The sequence below is a fragment of the Colletotrichum costaricense genome (assembly GCF_030867565.1).
Source record: "Colletotrichum costaricense strain IMI 309622 chromosome Unknown Scaffold_20.1, whole genome shotgun sequence".
Classification (NCBI taxonomy): domain Eukaryota; kingdom Fungi; phylum Ascomycota; class Sordariomycetes; order Glomerellales; family Glomerellaceae; genus Colletotrichum; species Colletotrichum costaricense.
Genome location: NW_026848249.1, coordinates 551,364 through 568,537, shown reverse-complemented (window position 1 = coordinate 568,537; position 17,174 = coordinate 551,364). Strand labels below are relative to the sequence as shown.

General features: G+C 49.5%; 7 protein-coding genes across 7 annotated transcripts; 3 read left to right on the top strand and 4 right to left on the bottom strand.

The window, feature by feature from the left end:
• Positions 1-729: 729 nt before the first annotated feature.
• CCOS01_14354 (uncharacterized protein) lies at positions 730-2,159 on the bottom strand (the record flags this gene model as incomplete). Its single annotated transcript, XM_060462498.1, has 4 exons — positions 730-778; positions 830-854; positions 1,007-1,674; positions 1,753-2,159. The coding sequence occupies 4 exons, from the start codon at positions 2,157-2,159 to the stop codon at positions 730-732; spliced, it is 1,149 nt and encodes a 382-aa protein (XP_060306983.1).
• Positions 2,160-3,546: 1,387 nt separating this feature from the next.
• Positions 3,547-3,795, top strand: CCOS01_14353 (uncharacterized protein; the record flags this gene model as incomplete). Its single annotated transcript, XM_060462497.1, has 1 exon — positions 3,547-3,795. One exon carries the CDS (start codon positions 3,547-3,549, stop codon positions 3,793-3,795), a length of 249 nt encoding a protein of 82 aa, XP_060306982.1.
• Positions 3,796-4,028: 233 nt separating this feature from the next.
• CCOS01_14352 (uncharacterized protein) lies at positions 4,029-4,681 on the top strand (the record flags this gene model as incomplete). The annotated part of the gene is made up of 2 exons (XM_060462496.1): positions 4,029-4,351; positions 4,408-4,681. The coding sequence occupies 2 exons, from the start codon at positions 4,029-4,031 to the stop codon at positions 4,679-4,681; spliced, it is 597 nt and encodes a 198-aa protein (XP_060306981.1).
• A 660-nt stretch (positions 4,682-5,341) lies between these two features.
• On the bottom strand, positions 5,342-6,595 carry CCOS01_14351 (uncharacterized protein; the record flags this gene model as incomplete). Its single annotated transcript, XM_060462495.1, has 1 exon — positions 5,342-6,595. The coding sequence occupies one exon, from the start codon at positions 6,593-6,595 to the stop codon at positions 5,342-5,344; it is 1,254 nt and encodes a 417-aa protein (XP_060306980.1).
• Positions 6,596-8,773: 2,178 nt separating this feature from the next.
• CCOS01_14350 (uncharacterized protein) lies at positions 8,774-10,723 on the top strand (the record flags this gene model as incomplete). The annotated part of the gene is made up of 3 exons (XM_060462494.1): positions 8,774-8,893; positions 8,948-9,026; positions 9,084-10,723. The coding sequence occupies 3 exons, from the start codon at positions 8,774-8,776 to the stop codon at positions 10,721-10,723; spliced, it is 1,839 nt and encodes a 612-aa protein (XP_060306979.1).
• A 1,647-nt stretch (positions 10,724-12,370) lies between these two features.
• Positions 12,371-12,824, bottom strand: CCOS01_14349 (uncharacterized protein; the record flags this gene model as incomplete). The annotated part of the gene is made up of 2 exons (XM_060462493.1): positions 12,371-12,472; positions 12,657-12,824. The coding sequence occupies 2 exons, from the start codon at positions 12,822-12,824 to the stop codon at positions 12,371-12,373; spliced, it is 270 nt and encodes an 89-aa protein (XP_060306978.1).
• A 1,109-nt stretch (positions 12,825-13,933) lies between these two features.
• Positions 13,934-15,545, bottom strand: CCOS01_14348 (uncharacterized protein; the record flags this gene model as incomplete). The annotated part of the gene is made up of 4 exons (XM_060462492.1): positions 13,934-14,394; positions 14,455-14,854; positions 14,913-15,347; positions 15,405-15,545. The coding sequence occupies 4 exons, from the start codon at positions 15,543-15,545 to the stop codon at positions 13,934-13,936; spliced, it is 1,437 nt and encodes a 478-aa protein (XP_060306977.1).
• Positions 15,546-17,174: the final 1,629 nt, after the last annotated feature.

The following is a 17,174-nucleotide window of genomic DNA, read 5'->3' as shown; positions in this document are numbered from 1 at the left end:
TTGTGGCGTGCACGCCCGGGAGGGACTCGATGCCGGCGCCCTGAAGATGATGACGACGACTTGAACTTCTGCAAAGGCTAATGGTCGTCGAACCTATCTCTCCATTGGCGATAGTTGATCTTGATTAGCGCCAGGCACAAACGCCGAAGCTACTTTGGTCAAGCACTAGCATCGCCGACTTCTGATTGAGGTATAGTCAAATGCGAATAATGTGTGGTTTGCGACTGACACCAGCGGTCTACGACTCAAGCAATATCTGACCATGAGTCTGTCATGGATTTCCAAGAGGCTGGGCAGCTAAAAATTCACGGACTCGTTGACGTTGACTCGCGAACAAAGTTTGGAAATGCAAAAGGTTATGGTTCATATTAGGAAACCCTCTCGCTGCTGAAAGAAAAAGAAACCGTCTTCACAATCCCGATGTCCAATTTCCACCTCCAGTACATAGACGTAAACAAAGCCTCGTCAGACAATGGAACTTTTGTCAGACAACGGGAATGATAAAGCCTGGGATAACAGCAAAATGCCTGGAACCAAACTCCAGCAAGTACAAAAACCATCACAAACAACCAAACGAAACTTCCTACTAAAGCATAACCATAACCCATCACTGATCTGTGACCTCGGTCTTTGGTCGACTTCGCGTAATCACTGACGGGCCACATAATAAACTTGCATCGATATGTGAACTCTGCGCACAAAACCACAGCTGCAAATAGTGTTCCCAACTTACAGAAACATCAAGGATGGAGGAAGACGGTTGTAATCATCTAGAAACCTTGTTATCATCAGCATATTGGCACAGTCTAGGTTTCTGAGGCTCTCTTACCTTTGCTCCCGTAATCGCAATGCATCTTGTGTTGATGTAAGATGCAAGCGTGATGCGTCTCCATCGTATAAAGTACTTCAGATAATCCAAGAGGATGGCAGAAACCAAGTCGCGGTTCAGCGGCAAGGGACAGGGCAGGCTGGGCAACTTTCGGAAAGAAGAGACTGACGGCCTTACGAAGGAGACCAGCAACCCACTTGCCCGGCTTCTTTTGCGGCTTCGACACGCCATCATCCTGCTCCGACCTGATCTTCACATACTTGCCGGTGGTGTAGTTGCCAAATCGCAAGTTGCGAGCCGACTTTGTGGCAGTCTTGAAATCGGCATTCTCGGCCTCGGGAAGATCTTCATAGATCTGTTGAATCACACTGTCGTCGATGTAATTCTCGTAGTTGACGATGTTGGGGTGTCTCTTCGACGAGACCGCAGCTTCGTCGATGCCACCGCACTGGATGCCCCACTCATTGCAATCGTCATCCTCTTCATGGTACTTAGCAAAGCGGCTTTCGTGCTCGAGGAGTTCGCCGAGCTGCTTCACCCCAGCCTGCTCAAAAGACGGGAATCTGACAAAAACGTTTTCGTCTAGATCACATTGTTTACTAAGGGAGCTTGAGCTGATTGTCGATACATGAGAGACTGAGACTTGTCGGATTCGTTGCCTCTCTGGCTTGGTAAGAAGATGCTCGATAGGAGGGAACGCCTGACCCTGGTACAGATCGGAAAGGCCAGAAACCTTCTGCTTACTCTTGACTGTGCGACGGGAACCTGCATTAAGCAGCGGGAAAGGCTCCAAGCCAGAGATGCTTGGATAAGCGGGAAATCTTTCTTTGTTCGAGCTCTTGACGCTGGAGGGTGAGGTCGTGATTGTGTTTGACCCCAATGATGAAGAACATAGACCCTCCTGGCTCTCGAAGCGCGTCCACTAGACAGCCTCGTGAACCTTGACAGGGCTGATGGACTCAATGGAGGAGCGAGGGCTCATTGTGGATGGGACTCTGCATCTCAGAATACGAATAGCGAGCTGCTTCTCGGGCTCAAAGTCGATCGCATCGTTCAGGACGCAAAGCTGGCTTTCGTCTTGGGCTGTGGCAGTCGCAGAGTGATTCGAGATGGATTCGGAGCTGCCTTCGCAAGTGGCAGCGTGGCATCGAGTAGTCGTGAGGCTGTTGGAAGCCACATTTTCTCCTCGGAAGCTATTGGAAGATGGCCTACGACCCATCTTGTTGAGGGCGACAGCGGCGCTCATAAGACTTCGGCTTGGCTTGCCCTTGGACAAGGCATGGTGTGAACCTTCTTCCAAGAAGGCAAACATGCGGCGGAAGAAGCCCATACTGGATTCTGCGGTCATCAGCTCTTGTTCAGGTCCAGCGAATTGCAGTGAGCAGCGAATCAAATTACTTGGGATAGGTAGATAGCTCTACGTCACGCAACGGATTTCGGCGTGCTTTCACGACGACGCAATCTACGGCAGACGATGCTCGCAGACTTGAGAGTTGGAGTAAAGATCGATGGACCGGATTCACAGAAGACTCTATCGGAGTTCTTTCAGTGTTGAGAGTTGAGGAAAGACCGCGCCAATAGGCTACGGTTAGCTTTTGAGGAATGAAGTACCTTAGGTTTGTACTGATCACCACGGTATCTGGAGAAAAGTTGCGAGAAAAGTCGCGGTGACACAGTGGGTGGCGAGAAGGAAGATCTCTGCAGGATTGCGGAATGTCAGAGCCTGTCTATCAGGATGAGATAAGGCGCCGCGTGAAGCAATAACTTTTAGGCCGTTGTTGTGTGAGCACGACTCTCGAGGTGGCCACCGGACCAGAGGATATCAACGTGAAGTGTAGAGATGCCAACGCGCCAGGTTCTGAAGCAGTAATTGGTGCCTAGTGGATCCTTCAGTTGTATAACGGGAGACCCACAATTGTTTACGTTGTTCGAGGTGAAGTTGAAATGGCCAGCCGCTTTTTCCTAATGAGGAAAATCACGAGAACGCTCGAGGTGCGTTTCGGGCAACTTCTTCGCCCAGATAGCCCTGACAACTCCACTTTTTACTTGCCAACTCCGTCTTAGGGTTGGGTTAGCAGTCTGATAGACTTCACCTTTCACCGTTTCGATTGACTGCAGCTTCGCCGCCATTGTACGTTGGCCATTGTACATTGGCCATTGCACGTGATAACAGAGACAGTTTGGCTGGTACGGTTGTTGCCATAGCATCTGGACGTGTTAACGCGCCCTCTATCAGCGTGATTTTCGAGCCCTTCTTTATCCACATCGCTATTGGCAGAAGTGAGGTCTCGCATCGATTGAGACTCTAGCTTCGCGTGATTTCTACTTTTATTCTCATCCTAATCTCAGTTCCCGCAGCGAGGTGTCCTTACTTGATATCAACGAGCGGTATTGTGCCGATTCAGGATTATCAATCAAACTTTCTCCTCTCTTTTTTATCGTATTAGCAAATCGAAGTTACCAGGCTGCCACATCTTCAGAATCATCAAGCGACGAGGTCCATCCTCTGCAAGCCTTCGTCTTGTGCAGCCAAAAGCTTACATGGATGCGGAATTTCTCCCAAGACACGTCAACTAATACCATGATGGACAAAGCCGGTAAGACATGCTCGATTATCTCAAAGAAGACACTCCGTCACAAGTATGATAAAAGAACTGGCAGACTCTTTCACATAGACTCCACGAACAAAGGCTCCATTGTCTCAGCTCTGGCTGAACATGGTCATTGGCCGTTTGCGAATAGGGTTGCACCAGCTCGTCCAACTTGTAGTACATGATCACTTCCGCACAGTAGTATCATCCATAAAGCCACATCAATCCGAACCACTACAGGCCAACTTGGACTCAGCTTTGCCCGAACAAGCGCCTTCGCAGCTTATCTCGATCATAAGACCCCCTTCTGTGGATTCGGCAGAAAGATCTTTCAAGCTTATCAAGTCTCACCTGGCCAAGGCACACGTTCTCTAGGGGGTGAATACGTCCAGGAAGCCAGTCCCCCCAAGAGTACGGTCGGTGCCTACTCCTTGATCGTCTCCCATCGAAGGATGATTTCTGGGTGTACAAACACTGAAAGAACCGACTCAGAATACGCCGGGAGTGACCGAGACTGGTTCAGTGACGATGATTCTGTGATTTCTTCCACGGAGAGTGGAGAAGGACAAGAGATTGACTAGGTTTCATACTTCGACTTCTTTCCGATCATGTGCGAAGAGATCTTGTTTGGTCACCTGGTAGCTGAAGACAATTCCGGCTGCACTTTGGTCAATGTCACTCCACACTACCCTGAGTCGCTGTCAATGAGGTATTTCCTTGACAAATTCGTGGAGGCATCAGATGAATTCTTCGAAGTGGATTTCAGCCTCTCCACCTCTGGTGTGCAAACAGCCTTTATAGACTCATGGCCAGTAGATATCTCTGATGAGAATGGAGCCGGAGAAGCGACCTTGTGCACCTTGGGTGCCTCGAGTAGGCTCGAAGAACGTCGCAACATGATGAACAAATATCAAGAGTCAGATATTGTCGAGTATGAGGACGGTCTTGACTGCGAGGCTTTCGATAATACCGACTTTCTGTGGGAAGAGACAGCCCGTATTGGTCCCATATTGGTGTCAAGGGTCTTTTGGAGTACTTGGAGGAGGATATTATCCAGCAAATGCACTACGACATGCAGAACCAAGACGACTTTATCGCTTCTCAGCCGATACTACTTGAAGGCAATTCGGAACATCATACAACAACGAAGCTGAACATCCAGGCATGCAATGGTGAAGTTATTGGCGATCGACATGGAGATAACAACAAGGATGACCACCAAGCCCCCCACGAATTCAATCACAAGGCAAAATCTTCTTGATTGATGCAACCTACCTTATATGAAAAGAGCCTCAAGGTCATGTTACATCATGTGTACTGCAGTGGACTAGGGTCATTACGCCTTATGTTCCCTTGTCAAAGCCGTCGAGTAAGTTACCAGCTTACAGGTCTCTCACAAGAGGGTTCAAATACTGACTAGGTTACTCAGTTGTGACTTTTTCTTCATCTCTTAGTGAGGTCCATATCACATCGAACTTTGATGTGGGATTCAGGCCTCGCAACTGCATGTGTTGTGTGACAATACGACAGCCAAGACAGTCCTAAGGCTCTCAGTCATCACCTGTAACCCAGCGATAGTGTGGCGGCTGCGAGTCGGAATCTTGCGGCGCATTTTCATTCGTCCTTGAGATCGACCATTTTCATTGTTTCGTTGATGTTTGTGGACTTTTGCCTCAGAATGCGAGCCTTGGTGCAGTTTAGATATTGCAAGAGTAATTTTGTGCATTTAATAAATCACGGCTTTGTACACAGCTGAAAAAGTCCCTTTCTTTGATCGCCCCTTTGCTAGCTCTAAGCCCTGCACTCTGAGAAGCCACATTCGCATTTCACGGTTGAGAGGAAGCGAGTCTGCAAAACAACTTCTAGCAAGAGAAAATATTAACGAACATTGTGAAACATTGCAAATCATTCCTTCCTTCCTTCATTTCCGAATCTTGCTCTTCAAAACTTTCTTTCCGTCTGCATAGCTATCCGCCACTGTCAATGATAAACTGGCTTTTACAACAGCAGGTCCGTTTCTCCTCTGCCCAAACAGGATATAGCTTGCGAAAACTCTGTCAGAGTCACCAGTTTGGAAACTCTTGAATAACTTCGCTGCGATAGCGGCATCTGTAGTCGTGCGGCTGGTCCCTCTTTGGGTATATCGATCGAAATGCATGACCAAGACTTGCCAGACTTGCCAAACTGTCCAGATGTACTGTACAAAAACGGGCATCCAGGTGACTTGACAAAGGAGCCCCACTGGGAAATAAGTCCCAAAGGCAATGACGACAGCTAGCTGGATAACCTCGCGGAATCGATTTCTCACAGGATGTCCGTAATGGCGAAAGAATTGGTTGACGATAGAGGGCGGGCCGGTGATTAACATGAATTTTCCTTCGATTGCCGGGCAATTGATCTCCCAGTCCCGTGTCTGTTCATCGTCGATTGCGTCCGGGAAGGGCGTTAGACCCTCACGTTCAAGAGCGAATAAGGTGCCGATAATTCGAAGGATGAGCGGCATAATGAAGATGATGCTCCACAGCGAGCGAGTGATTGTGGCTACGCAAATCATGATGCCGATGCCAACACACTCGGTTAGAATAATCTCCACCAAGCAGAGCAAGTCAACACGCTTGATCTCTTCCGAAATGAAAGGGACCTTGGAGTTACCAAGGTCTTCATCTGTAGCTTTTGAGAGCACTAAGTGGCTAACGGCAACTCTTGCGCGCACTGGTTTCGCTTTTTCTTCAGTGACGTTGCCGCTCTCGGTGTCATTTGGTTGTCGGATTGAGGGCTCTTTGATGGTTGGGAGAGGCATGTTGAGTAGGGCCTGGACCCAAAGGCAGTTTCGGATTTGCGATTCCCTCTCAGATTCTCCTCCGCGGGCGTGCAAAATATAGGTCCATTCAAGGTCGCGGTAAAAGTGTGTTCCAAGCATATGACCCTGTACAGCACCGCTAAAGAGTCCATTCTTATATGCAGTGTCGATAACCTCGAGAGCAATTGACCCAATAGGGCCTGCCATAGAGTACAAACATGCCAGTCGCGGCATGTCGTAGATGGAAAACGATGAGAAATTCCGCTGAGGCCAAAGAAACCTCTCGAAGATCGCGCTGGTGGCAGCTTGTCCCCCAACGTAACCTAGCAGTGAACTGAAAGCGCCAAAGACCGGAGCATCGGCTTGGTCCGACATCGTCAACGAGTTTGTTGGTGTGGCAGCAAGTGCGTAAGAGCTGATGCCAGGATGAAAGAGCCGCTCAATTAATTATTACTTCAAATGTGTGGGTGATTGACAATCAGTTATATTGTAGGGAGGCCCACATCTAACGAACTCTTGACCGTTGCTCCCACATGAATGCTGACTGCAGATGAGAAGGATTTTCTTCCCTGGATCGTGAAAACAGCAGGCAGCAACTTAAGGCTACATGGGTTCTTCATGCCAGGGCATGCTGGTACCCTACCAGAAACCTGCATGAATGCATTGAGGGCCGGTTGTACGCTCTGGGAGGCTCGGCAGCTGATGGGCTCACACTGCATTACCAGGAGGAGGCGCTCTTATTCGGGACCAACGAGCAGCGAGGAAAGGTTCAGCTTGCCCTGGGTCCCTTCCACGCTATCGACGCATACCAAGTTGCTGCGTGGGCCCGATAACTGGGCGTAAGCTCACAGTTTGACCCCGGATGCGACAAATTTGTACTAGCGAGATGGCACGAAAGACAGGGGTGGGAACAAGAAAGATCCAACAGTCCGAGGCGAACTCAACAATGCATGAGATGAACATGCCTCGAGTCTATTTCTTAAATCCTCCCAGACTGAACTTTGTAGATTTGAGAATCGATATTCTGGCGTTTGGGAATATACATACGACTTTGTACCTAGATCTATTTGGCGTAGGTATCCAATAACAAGGTAATTAGCTCCACTTCCTCAATATCCAGCCCGACTATCACTGACTGTGAGCCTGCGGACATGATCCAGTAATAGTCAGATACTTTCTAGCCTGAGAAGAGACGATGAAAGTATGAAGATTTGTCTGGAACGAATCTATCTTAGGACTTTACGGCTTGAACCAAGATTCTATGCCTGCTCAGGGTGTTGAAGCATAAAGAAATGGACCATGGGCAAGGGAGCAACCGCCAAAGCCGAGTTGTCATACAAGCCGCTGCCTTCAGGTCGTGTGGTTCGCAAGGTCGCCGAAAAGGGAATTCATTAATAGTATTGTCAACATCGGTCTGTGTGCTTCCCATCTTAAAGTACAACGAGCAATACCATCTCTCCAAAACCCCAAAGTAATGTCAAACCAGTGTCCTTGACCTTGCGGTCCTTGTCAGAGGATACCTGGGCCCTTTCAACAATCTGACGTAGATACCGGGCTTTGTGGTTGAAACTTCCGTCTGTGAAGCTGACAGTAGGTGTAAGCTCCAGGTGTTACCGAGTGCTGAATTCACAACGGGAGAGATCCACCAAAATCCTGGGGCCAAACGAAAGGTCCGTCGAGTGACGATTTCCCCTTTCGGAAAGGTGAAGTCTAAGATGAGTCCTCTTTGGGTAATTTAGATGGCCAGGTGAAGCTTCGTAGTGGGTCCTCGGGACTGGTCCAGTGACTGATGCTTCGAGATACCTCGCCGCATCAACATGGGACGACCTACCGCCCTTCGGACGGCCCTTCGACTACCTAAACTTCCTTTCACTCCTCGCCGTATTGACCTCCCTTTTTCTTCCTCATCACCGCAAGACTTTCCGCGAATTTCTGCGACTTTGCGCAACATTCCGCAGATCCTTTGCCCTTCGCACACTTTTCCCGCCGTGGCAAGGAAATCAACCTAGCTTGACCACATTTGTGATTAAACAACTCTTCTTCCATTCTGGATTGATGGCTCTTGCATGCACCTGGCTACTTACTTGCCGCATCCCATTCTAGTGCGCCGGTCCCTTTTCTCTCCAGAGCCGAGCGGGAAGATATCATCAACTCACCAATGATCGTGAAGCCCATACTCGTCAGATATAGTCAGGTAAGCATCTTCTCGCAACTTGGCATCTTCCACCAGCTTTATTGGCTGCGTTTCGTCAGATCCCAAGCAAATGAGGATCACTACTTCTTCTCCTGACTGACCTTGATGGCTTTCAGTGATACAAGTCATTGAAGATGCCATTTAGTTGTGTTGTTCAGCAAGTCCTTGCGTTGTTGTTCAGGAACCCTCACCCAACGCCAAAAATGTGCGAAGACTCAAGCTCCTATCAGTGGGACTGCGGCCAGCTTTTGGTCGATAGCAGTCATCTCTTGTCCAACGCGTCTCGATCCATTACTTCTACGCGTCAAGTAATTACAATAGGGCCTTTGCGTCGACCTTCGATCTATGCCAGCTTCACGATGGCAAATTTCTCGCAAATGGCCAAGGCAATTGATGTCAACAGCGACGTAGACACTCGCTCTATTGCAGAGTGCAACGGAAACGTGCCCAGAACTTGGCATCTCGCGAACGCTAGCAATGTGTTCCCGGAATACACCTCTTTCAATCAGTTCCTAGACGCTGAAGGCAATTAGAGATTGTCTGAGCTCTCTGAGACTGGTCTCTCGGATACCTCAAGCGTTGAGGAATCGCGACGGAGATCCCCAAGCCCAGGTTTGCTTTCCTTTTCTTCTACTGCGACAAGGATTGATACTTATGGAATTCAAGCAGAATGGGCCTCTAAAAGTCTCTTGAGTCCTCTTGAAAAACTTCCCTCTCGACCCTCTCGTCCCCTTTTCGGCCATAGAAGTCGCAACAGGACCGCAGATGGCTTGCTCAAGCCTACAAGACTCTTCCAGCTTTCTATTGGTTCTCAATCAGAATACGAGCTTGACTTCCCACAGCAGACCTCGGAAACTTCCTACGGAGATTACGACAACATCTCGGTCATCACACTTGTCAGGGATGTCGATAACATCCACCACCCCATTCCATCTCATGTTCCCAGAGAGCTTTATTGCAGCCATTCCGGGTCCTTCAGTGTCTCATCGGTCTGTGCTGAAGCGCAGGAAGAGCATCAGAGGCCTGAGCTCATCACAGAGGTGATTGGAGATATTGACGAGTTTCTGTCTAGCCTCAAACTTGGACACAGTCGGGAGGGACTTGCTTGGGACTACCGTGAAAGGGACTTTTTCATTGCATCTCAAGAGCCTCTGCCACTGCAAATCCCGGCGAAGAGCAAGCCAATCATTCACGGAAGCCAACCTATACACCCCAACGTTGAGGCAAAGCCATTGTTCACCATAAATGAGGAAGTCAACAACCGCGGAAATGGACCTTCCAATCAACCGACTTTGCCTATGGCCCTTCCCTTAACAAAGCACAACGGCTTTGTTGACCCATCTATGGTCCCCGCGCCTCTGAGCATCATCAAGCGATCCAAGGCTGATGCTAGCCGCAAATTCAAGCGTCCATCTCCACTGCGTGCTCGAGGTAACAAAAAGCCGACTGAGCCCAGAGACATCGAGTATACCAGAAGACAACAAACCAGATTGCGACCGGACTCGCCTCCATCTCTCGGTCCTCTCTTCGACGAGAGCGCATTTGGCACTCCTGTGGTTCCCTTCCTACCCATTGTCGAGCCTCGTCAGCTCTTCTTTCCTTCGCCGAATTCGATCGCTTACCTCGAGCACGAGCTTTCTGACGTGATCGATCTCGACACTGATGATGTCCCTACGGTCATTGAGAATCCCACTAGCGCTGCTGGCGTTTCTCAGTGGGACGAAGAAGATTCCATTGACTTCTTGCTCGGCCCCATCGCAAATGCGCCGCCTCCCGTACCACCACACAGGGTGCTTGTCCAGCCACAAGACCCCTTGTTAAACCGAGGCGTTGTGCTTGGCTGGCTGGAAGATTCGGAGACTGTCAGCGGTGGCCAGGATGCTACCAGCCATAACGAGTTTGGTGCTCCTCGTCCCTGTCGTGTTCGAGACGTTAATGCCAGTAGCAATGACGAAGCCGATACCCCTTGTCCGCTTCGTGCTCAAGACGTCAACGCTCGCGTCAATGCCGGCATCGATGCTCTGATCTACCCGATTGTGCAGGCCGAGAACGACTTCGCGTATTATGAGGATGACTTCCTTCACGAAGTCATGACTGCTGTGAGTGAGACCCAAGCAACTGACCTAGATGAGCAGCTTCGGCTCCTAGGTCCAGTCTATCCAAGCAGAATCCTCCTGTGGCCTTTGCACCATCCCGCCACGGACACTGAACCCGAGAATGCCTCTCAAGAGGGCGTCGAGCGTAGTCAATCAACTCCCGTATCGACCGTCACTGAAGAGCTTCCCGAGAGCCCCAAGTGTTTTTTGTGAAATTCAGCTGGCTACCCATAGCTGTCCGAGCTTGCGAATGCGGTATCGAGAGGCTGACCAAGATGAGGAAGAGCATTATAAAGTGAACAACAACCATGTCAGTATTGTAAGATTCGAGTCTCTGAATTTCCGGATGCTTTCTTGACGTTACGAGACCTGAGAATGACTGAAAGCCAAGTATACTGGCCAGACTGACTGAGTAAATGTCCCGAGAAAAGCGATGATGAATATTGTGGACGGCCCGGAGAATCGATAATGGAGCTTAGACAGGGAGACAGAGAGTAAGATGTTTGCTGCAGTAAATGGGCAAGTGAGACTCGGATGGACTTGAGTAATTGGCTGGTCGGATTCCCTGACCGCATTCTGCAAAATTGCTGTGAGCTGGTGCTAGGTTGAGGGCCTGGAGTTTGGTTTTGCAAGGCGGCGTTTCGGCTTACTGTTCTCCTTTCTGACTTTGTTGAGCTCTGGTGGATTTGGCATGACCCCGAATGACCTTAGTTACACAAGTGTAAGCCACCAACTCTATTGTGCTACTACACCGCTGGGTATTCTTTTAAGACTTGCTTTTCATTAACACCAAATAAATCCTGAATGTGCTGCTTTCCTCTTCAAGTGTTCGTCTTGAGTCGAAGCCGATGTGTTCGTGTAAACTCAATCATCTCTCGCTGTCTCGTCGTCCGGCGGGGATATGGGAACTCCGGCTCTCATTATCCTCACCCTTGTCAAGAGGCTCCAACTCCTGTTCACTGGACGCATCCCCTAATTCCACGTCCCTCGCGTTCCCATGATCTCGAGTCCCTCCCACAATGGTTCCTATTCTTGAAGTAGTAGAATTCACCCACCCAAGAAGTGAGTCTTCTTTAATGACTCTCCGTCTGTGGCCGCCAACTGTTGTTCGGCTCCTTCTTGCACTTTCCATAGGATTTGACGGGCGAGCCGGCGGTCGGTAATGCCACTGCCAAAACCTCCGGGAGAATAAAGGACGTAGAATGGGTGCGTTGACAGCAATCAGACCAACTTCGCATTCTCGGACTCCCCATCGGTTTACCGTAATTGTTGAAGGTTCTGATCCCAAAGTTACCGCAACTCGCATGATCGCGGCCGCGATGACGAATAAACCGGAGCATATTAGTACTGCTATGAATATCTTCTTGTAGAAAGGTACCCTGATTTCCTTCAGAACCGGCAGCGGCAGACAAAGAATGGCTGCATCGGTCACAACATCTTGTCTCTGGTCAGCTTGGAACACTGAGTTATTCAACTAGACTCTCTATTAGACTTACTGAGAAATGTCGAGACCAGTAGATTTTGGGCTTTGAAAACACACTTCTCACTAGGTAGGGGCCTCACTCCCCAATTATCTGAAAACCTGTACGATGCCATTAGCCCAAATTTCCAGTGGAACTTGAGAGTCCATCACTCACGGCATGCAGCTAAAGCTTATCGTTCCAACCACAACCAGGTATGATAAAATCGTAAACCAGGCCAGGTGTTTCAGAACTCTCGCACTCTGCCACAAATCAAACGTCATTCGCTTACTTCAGAACTGTCAGTCTCTGTCTTTCGGAAGGACCAGGAGTGCGAAATACTAGAAGAATAACAGGGTCGCTTTCATAGACCACAAGTATGCGGTGTATGAATACCAAGCTACTTGTTGGAACTTGGAACCTTGAACAAGTCGTGCCACTTCTTGGTCGGAAAGAGTGCTGATTTGGGCAGCGGTGAGATCCACGTTCGTGCCATATCGGTCTAGGTTTACACATATCAGTACCGCCAAATCCTCTTCATCTCTTGAATGCTCATTATCAGAAGTGATACTCACACACTAAGTCGACCATCACAAAACAGACCGTGTATAAGAACAAAGTCTATCCAGATGAAATATTAGCGCAACGTCACGTCATTGACTAATGCATGCTCATTTCCGGCTTACAACAAGCATTGTGTAGTCGTCTCCCTTGAGACCTCTGGGGCCAACCATGCGAATTCTCACGAAAAACCGCAACAATATGACGAGAGCTCCAACACCGAACCAAGTCCACATCTCCTTCAGGAATTTGTCATCGCGTCTCAGGATACTGTCCAGTTGACCGATCGCCATGCTTAAGGGCGCGCGTCCGTCCGCCGACGCATACGTCGAACAGTGATCATCTATCGAGGCGAGGCTTTTGTTGGGCGGTCGCCCATGGGAGATGTGTCAATGTCGTCGGCAGGCTTTGGGTACATGAAGTTGGCGGGTTTTTCAAGCTGTCGTCTCATTTAGCCACATGCAGGCGCGTTTTCCTACAGTAGGTTTGGGGGAGACATGAAGTTTAGGATTCTTAGATGAGACTTCGAAATGCCGAAATTGAAGTGTCGAGCGCGTCGGGGTCGAGAAAACGCTTGTCCGTAATGTCAACTAGACCCAAAGAGGTGCTGTTGGGGAACGCTCTGGTCGCGCAGACGTTGATCTGGCGCTGACTGATGACTCGTGGCGTTTCGTAGTCGCAACTCTAAAAGGCAGTGTTGCTACGGTCACATCAGACTAAGACAGAATAGCGGCTCTCGGACCTTTTGGCCGGCCGAAGAGAGACTGAAGTTAGTGATTCCCAATTATGAGCCCCTCTTGACAATAATCCATTTCGTATGGTAGTGGATTGAGTATACCGGTGTGGGCAATAGAGTCATAATAAGAATGAGAGTGTCCTTTTTCTTGAGACCTTCAAGCATCACAAGGTCAGGTGACCTTGATTAAAAACAAGGTTTCGGGGAGAATATAGGCGTTATTGCGCCAAATGCTTAATGATACAACATGTTCTATAATGTAGATCTTATTTCAAAACATGGCTTCATGGACAATTCATGAATATAGAATATGGTTTCAAACGCGCAGGTATCGGTTGTGGTGAAGAACAAAATTTCTTTACTTCAAAGTGCAATGTCTCCAGTTCAGGTCCCTTAGCGAGGTAATGTTGCTCAGTGTCCACAATTAGTGACTGGATACTTCACTGTAATAACTCGGCTATGATTTAAGAACCTGAGAGACGCTGGTATTGTAGTTTTACTTGCTCGAATTCAGAGATGTATGTCATTGCCTCGAGGTGATTCCATCATTATCATTAAAGCTGAGTTGTCCTACTCAGATATCTTCAATCAGCGGACTGCTATAGAGATGACCTTCTGACAACCATCGAAACACGCAGGTATATTCCAACCTCAGACTTGAATCCTTCAAGCAGAGCGCTTCACAACGAAAGCGCCACGCTCGATCGTGTTGATCAGAATGTGGCCACTCTTGAAGTAAGGGTAGTGAGACCAGGTGCCGACGAAGTCAATGGATCCGCCAAGGGGTTCGTTGTCGTTCTCGGGGTAGATGTCGAAGAATCCAACCTCGGAAACGCCGCCTCCGGTGGGGTCATCAGGGAGAGAGGAGACGTCGAGAATGCGGAGACCGGCACCGTAGTGGCTCTGGAAGGCAAGGCCGTCGATGACGAACTGGTTGTGGTCAATGCCGTAAGCCTCGCTGCGGTAGTAGCCAGTCTGCTTAGGAGCCTCAAGAGATCTAATATCCCAGAAGTAGGTGATGGGGTAACCGCTAGCAGCAGGACCGGTAGCATCAACCTCATCGTACTCGTCGTCGAGGACGAGGTACTCCTGCCACTCGGTGTTGGTGACCCAACCCTGGTGGGTGTCTATATGTACAATCAGTCTTGGTTCATGATTTCAATGAGGGACAAAGCAAGTCGACGTACAGCTGGCACCCTCGTAAGAGGTGCGAGAAATGATGTTGGTCTCATTCTTGTTGGTGACATCGTAGATGGTCAAAGTGTCCTCGTTGTAACCATAGCAGATATCACGGCCAAAGTACTTCTCGTCAGGGCCACGGTAGACGAGGCACTGAGCATCGTGGACGTAACCGTCACCAGCGGCACAACCCGGGGAGGTAGGATTGGCGGGGTCGCTGAGGTCAATGAAGATCAGACCGGAGCGGCAGGCGCTGGAACGAGGCTGGGCGCCGACAGCAACGGCGTACTGCTTCTCCTCGTTGATGACGATGTTGTGGGTGGAACCGGCGGGAAGGCCGTTCCAGTAACCGGTAAGGTCACGGGAGTTGCTGAAGGTGACCGGGCTGGCGGGGTCAATGTCCAACAGCTATCCCCAACGGTTAGTATTTTAGAGACTTGAGGCACGATGATGTTGATGAGCTTACCTTGGTCAGATCGAAGATCTGGACACCATGGCGGGAGGCCTCACTGCCGATGACGACGTAGTTCTTGTATCCGCGGAGCTCACGCCAGATAGACTGGGTAGAGTACTGCGGGAGGCGACCGAGGTAAACGAGCTTGCCCGCAGATGTGATCTCAGCAAAGGCGGCACCATCAGCCTGAGCAATAATGGCAAACTCGCGACCGTCGGGGCTGGTCCAACCCCAAGAAGAGGATCCCTCGCCGGCGGTAGAGCCAAGGTCGGAGTGGCTCTTGAAGTCGTAGAAGTCGACCTTGTTGCACTTGAAAGTGTTGTTGGCATCGCCAGGGATGACCTCGGCAACACCATTTACGCAAGAAACGGGGCCCTCCTCCGCGAGGCGGCTCGTGTACTTGGTCGACTCCATCTCTCCGGCCTCTCTTTGGCGATCCCATGACGCCTATGAGTTGCGAAGGTTAGATCAAGTGCTGTAAGCAAAGCCACCGGTGTCAAATACCTTCTTACGGGCCATGAGGTCCTTGTGAATGACACCGCTGTCGTAAATCTCAGAGACGAGTTCACTGGGTGCGATCTCCTTGGCCGAAGCTCCAGAGAGGAGCGCCGACACGGCCAAGGTTGCCAAGGTAATTGCCTTCATCTTGAGTGGTTCAGGAGGGGTCCTGGGAGTTGTCTTAGGCAGGGGTGATTGACGGTTGAACCACGATGATCACTTCACAACCTAAAGAGCGGAGAGGTGCAGAGCAAGATCTTCTGCTGATCGAACGGGCGACGACGCGATTCTTTTATCTTCCTCCCATCACAACTTGGCGTTCTCCTTCCCCTCAATTCTTTTGTCGGGCTTCGCGGTATCTCTCCACCGCTTTACGAGTCAAAAACATGATTATTGTTCTTTGTCCTGCTAGAAACAGAAGGTCAAGAAACAGCGGTTGGAAGGTGGGAGCAACGAGCTTCAATGTCGCGATGCGGAGCACTACTGCCCAAAGAAGCAGGTGTCTACCGGACCAGGCCCGCACGGTACTTGGACGCACGAATCAGCGGCTCCGAGGCCCCGGCCCGGCAGTCCACCATCCTTCGCCGCAAATTTACTTACATACCCGCCCGGACTTGGCAACAGGCACTGCCATACGGGCAAACACCCTTAAAGGAGGCGTTGTAAGCTTCTTGGCGCATCGTATCTGGCGCCTTCCGCAGTCTTGCCAAGCGCACCGTTGTAACACTCCCGCAGATTGTACCGGCATCACCACCATGCAGCGCCAAGTCACGGCGTCATTCTGGTCTTTTTGTGTCTCTTCACCTTCTCGAAAAGATAGATTATGTACCATTTGATAGATGGCGTCAAGAGATTACGTTTGTGCGAGATATCGACCGTTGTCGAATCGTCTATCTAGCTCCCGCAAACGTCCCCAGATCAGCAAGCTCTTTACTGTATCTGTTGATGGATCGTTTAATTCCGCACCAATCGCTTTCTAAATGATTCTACCTTGATGGCCCAAGTGTTTGTCGCCGGCTCTTTCCGAATTCAAGCGCAGTGGCAGCTGCCCACGTGCAGTCAGTGCATGTAATAACCTGGCTATGTACGGATACATCTCAACTTTCAATACTCAATTCGGAAACGTGAAGGAGCCTCGGTTATCATCATTTGCCCCTATGGGGAGTTTCGACCAATATTCTATCTGACATGAACTCATATCATTACCTCACTGGTAATTTTGCTCATCAGAACATGTCTTCACTTGAAAATTTCTAACTTGCGCTGAACATCTGTGAAAGGAATCAGATGGCTTCCAAATGGCTAGAAGTCTTTCATTCATCGGGGATTGAGTATTAGAATTGCAATCATTAGATTTCTTAGGCCGACTCCTTTTCTTTCCTATTCGAGCACTTGGTAATACGATCTGAGTCTTTACTCTCATAGCAACTCACTTGGCTTAGGTATTATACCATCGGCCCAAGGATTAGCCCCACTTCAGTAAAGTCCCCGCTAGATAAGGTGCAGCCATCCGGAGCTTATAGGGATGATCGAGTTCCAAAACAGAAAACTTGCTCAACTTTAAGACGACTTCAAATTGAATTTGCAACGACACATAGAAGCCAGGTCTTTATCGATTTCTGGGAGAGGAATGTTTTTTTTTTTTTTTCATGAAAGTCGATGCTTGTTCGCATTGAAAGCAAGTGTTCCCAGGGCTCTCCCTCTTCAGAAGTCAGAACATGAAGCTGCATCAGCGTTTGGGAAAGTTTACATTGCCTCATCAACTCAACTATGTCT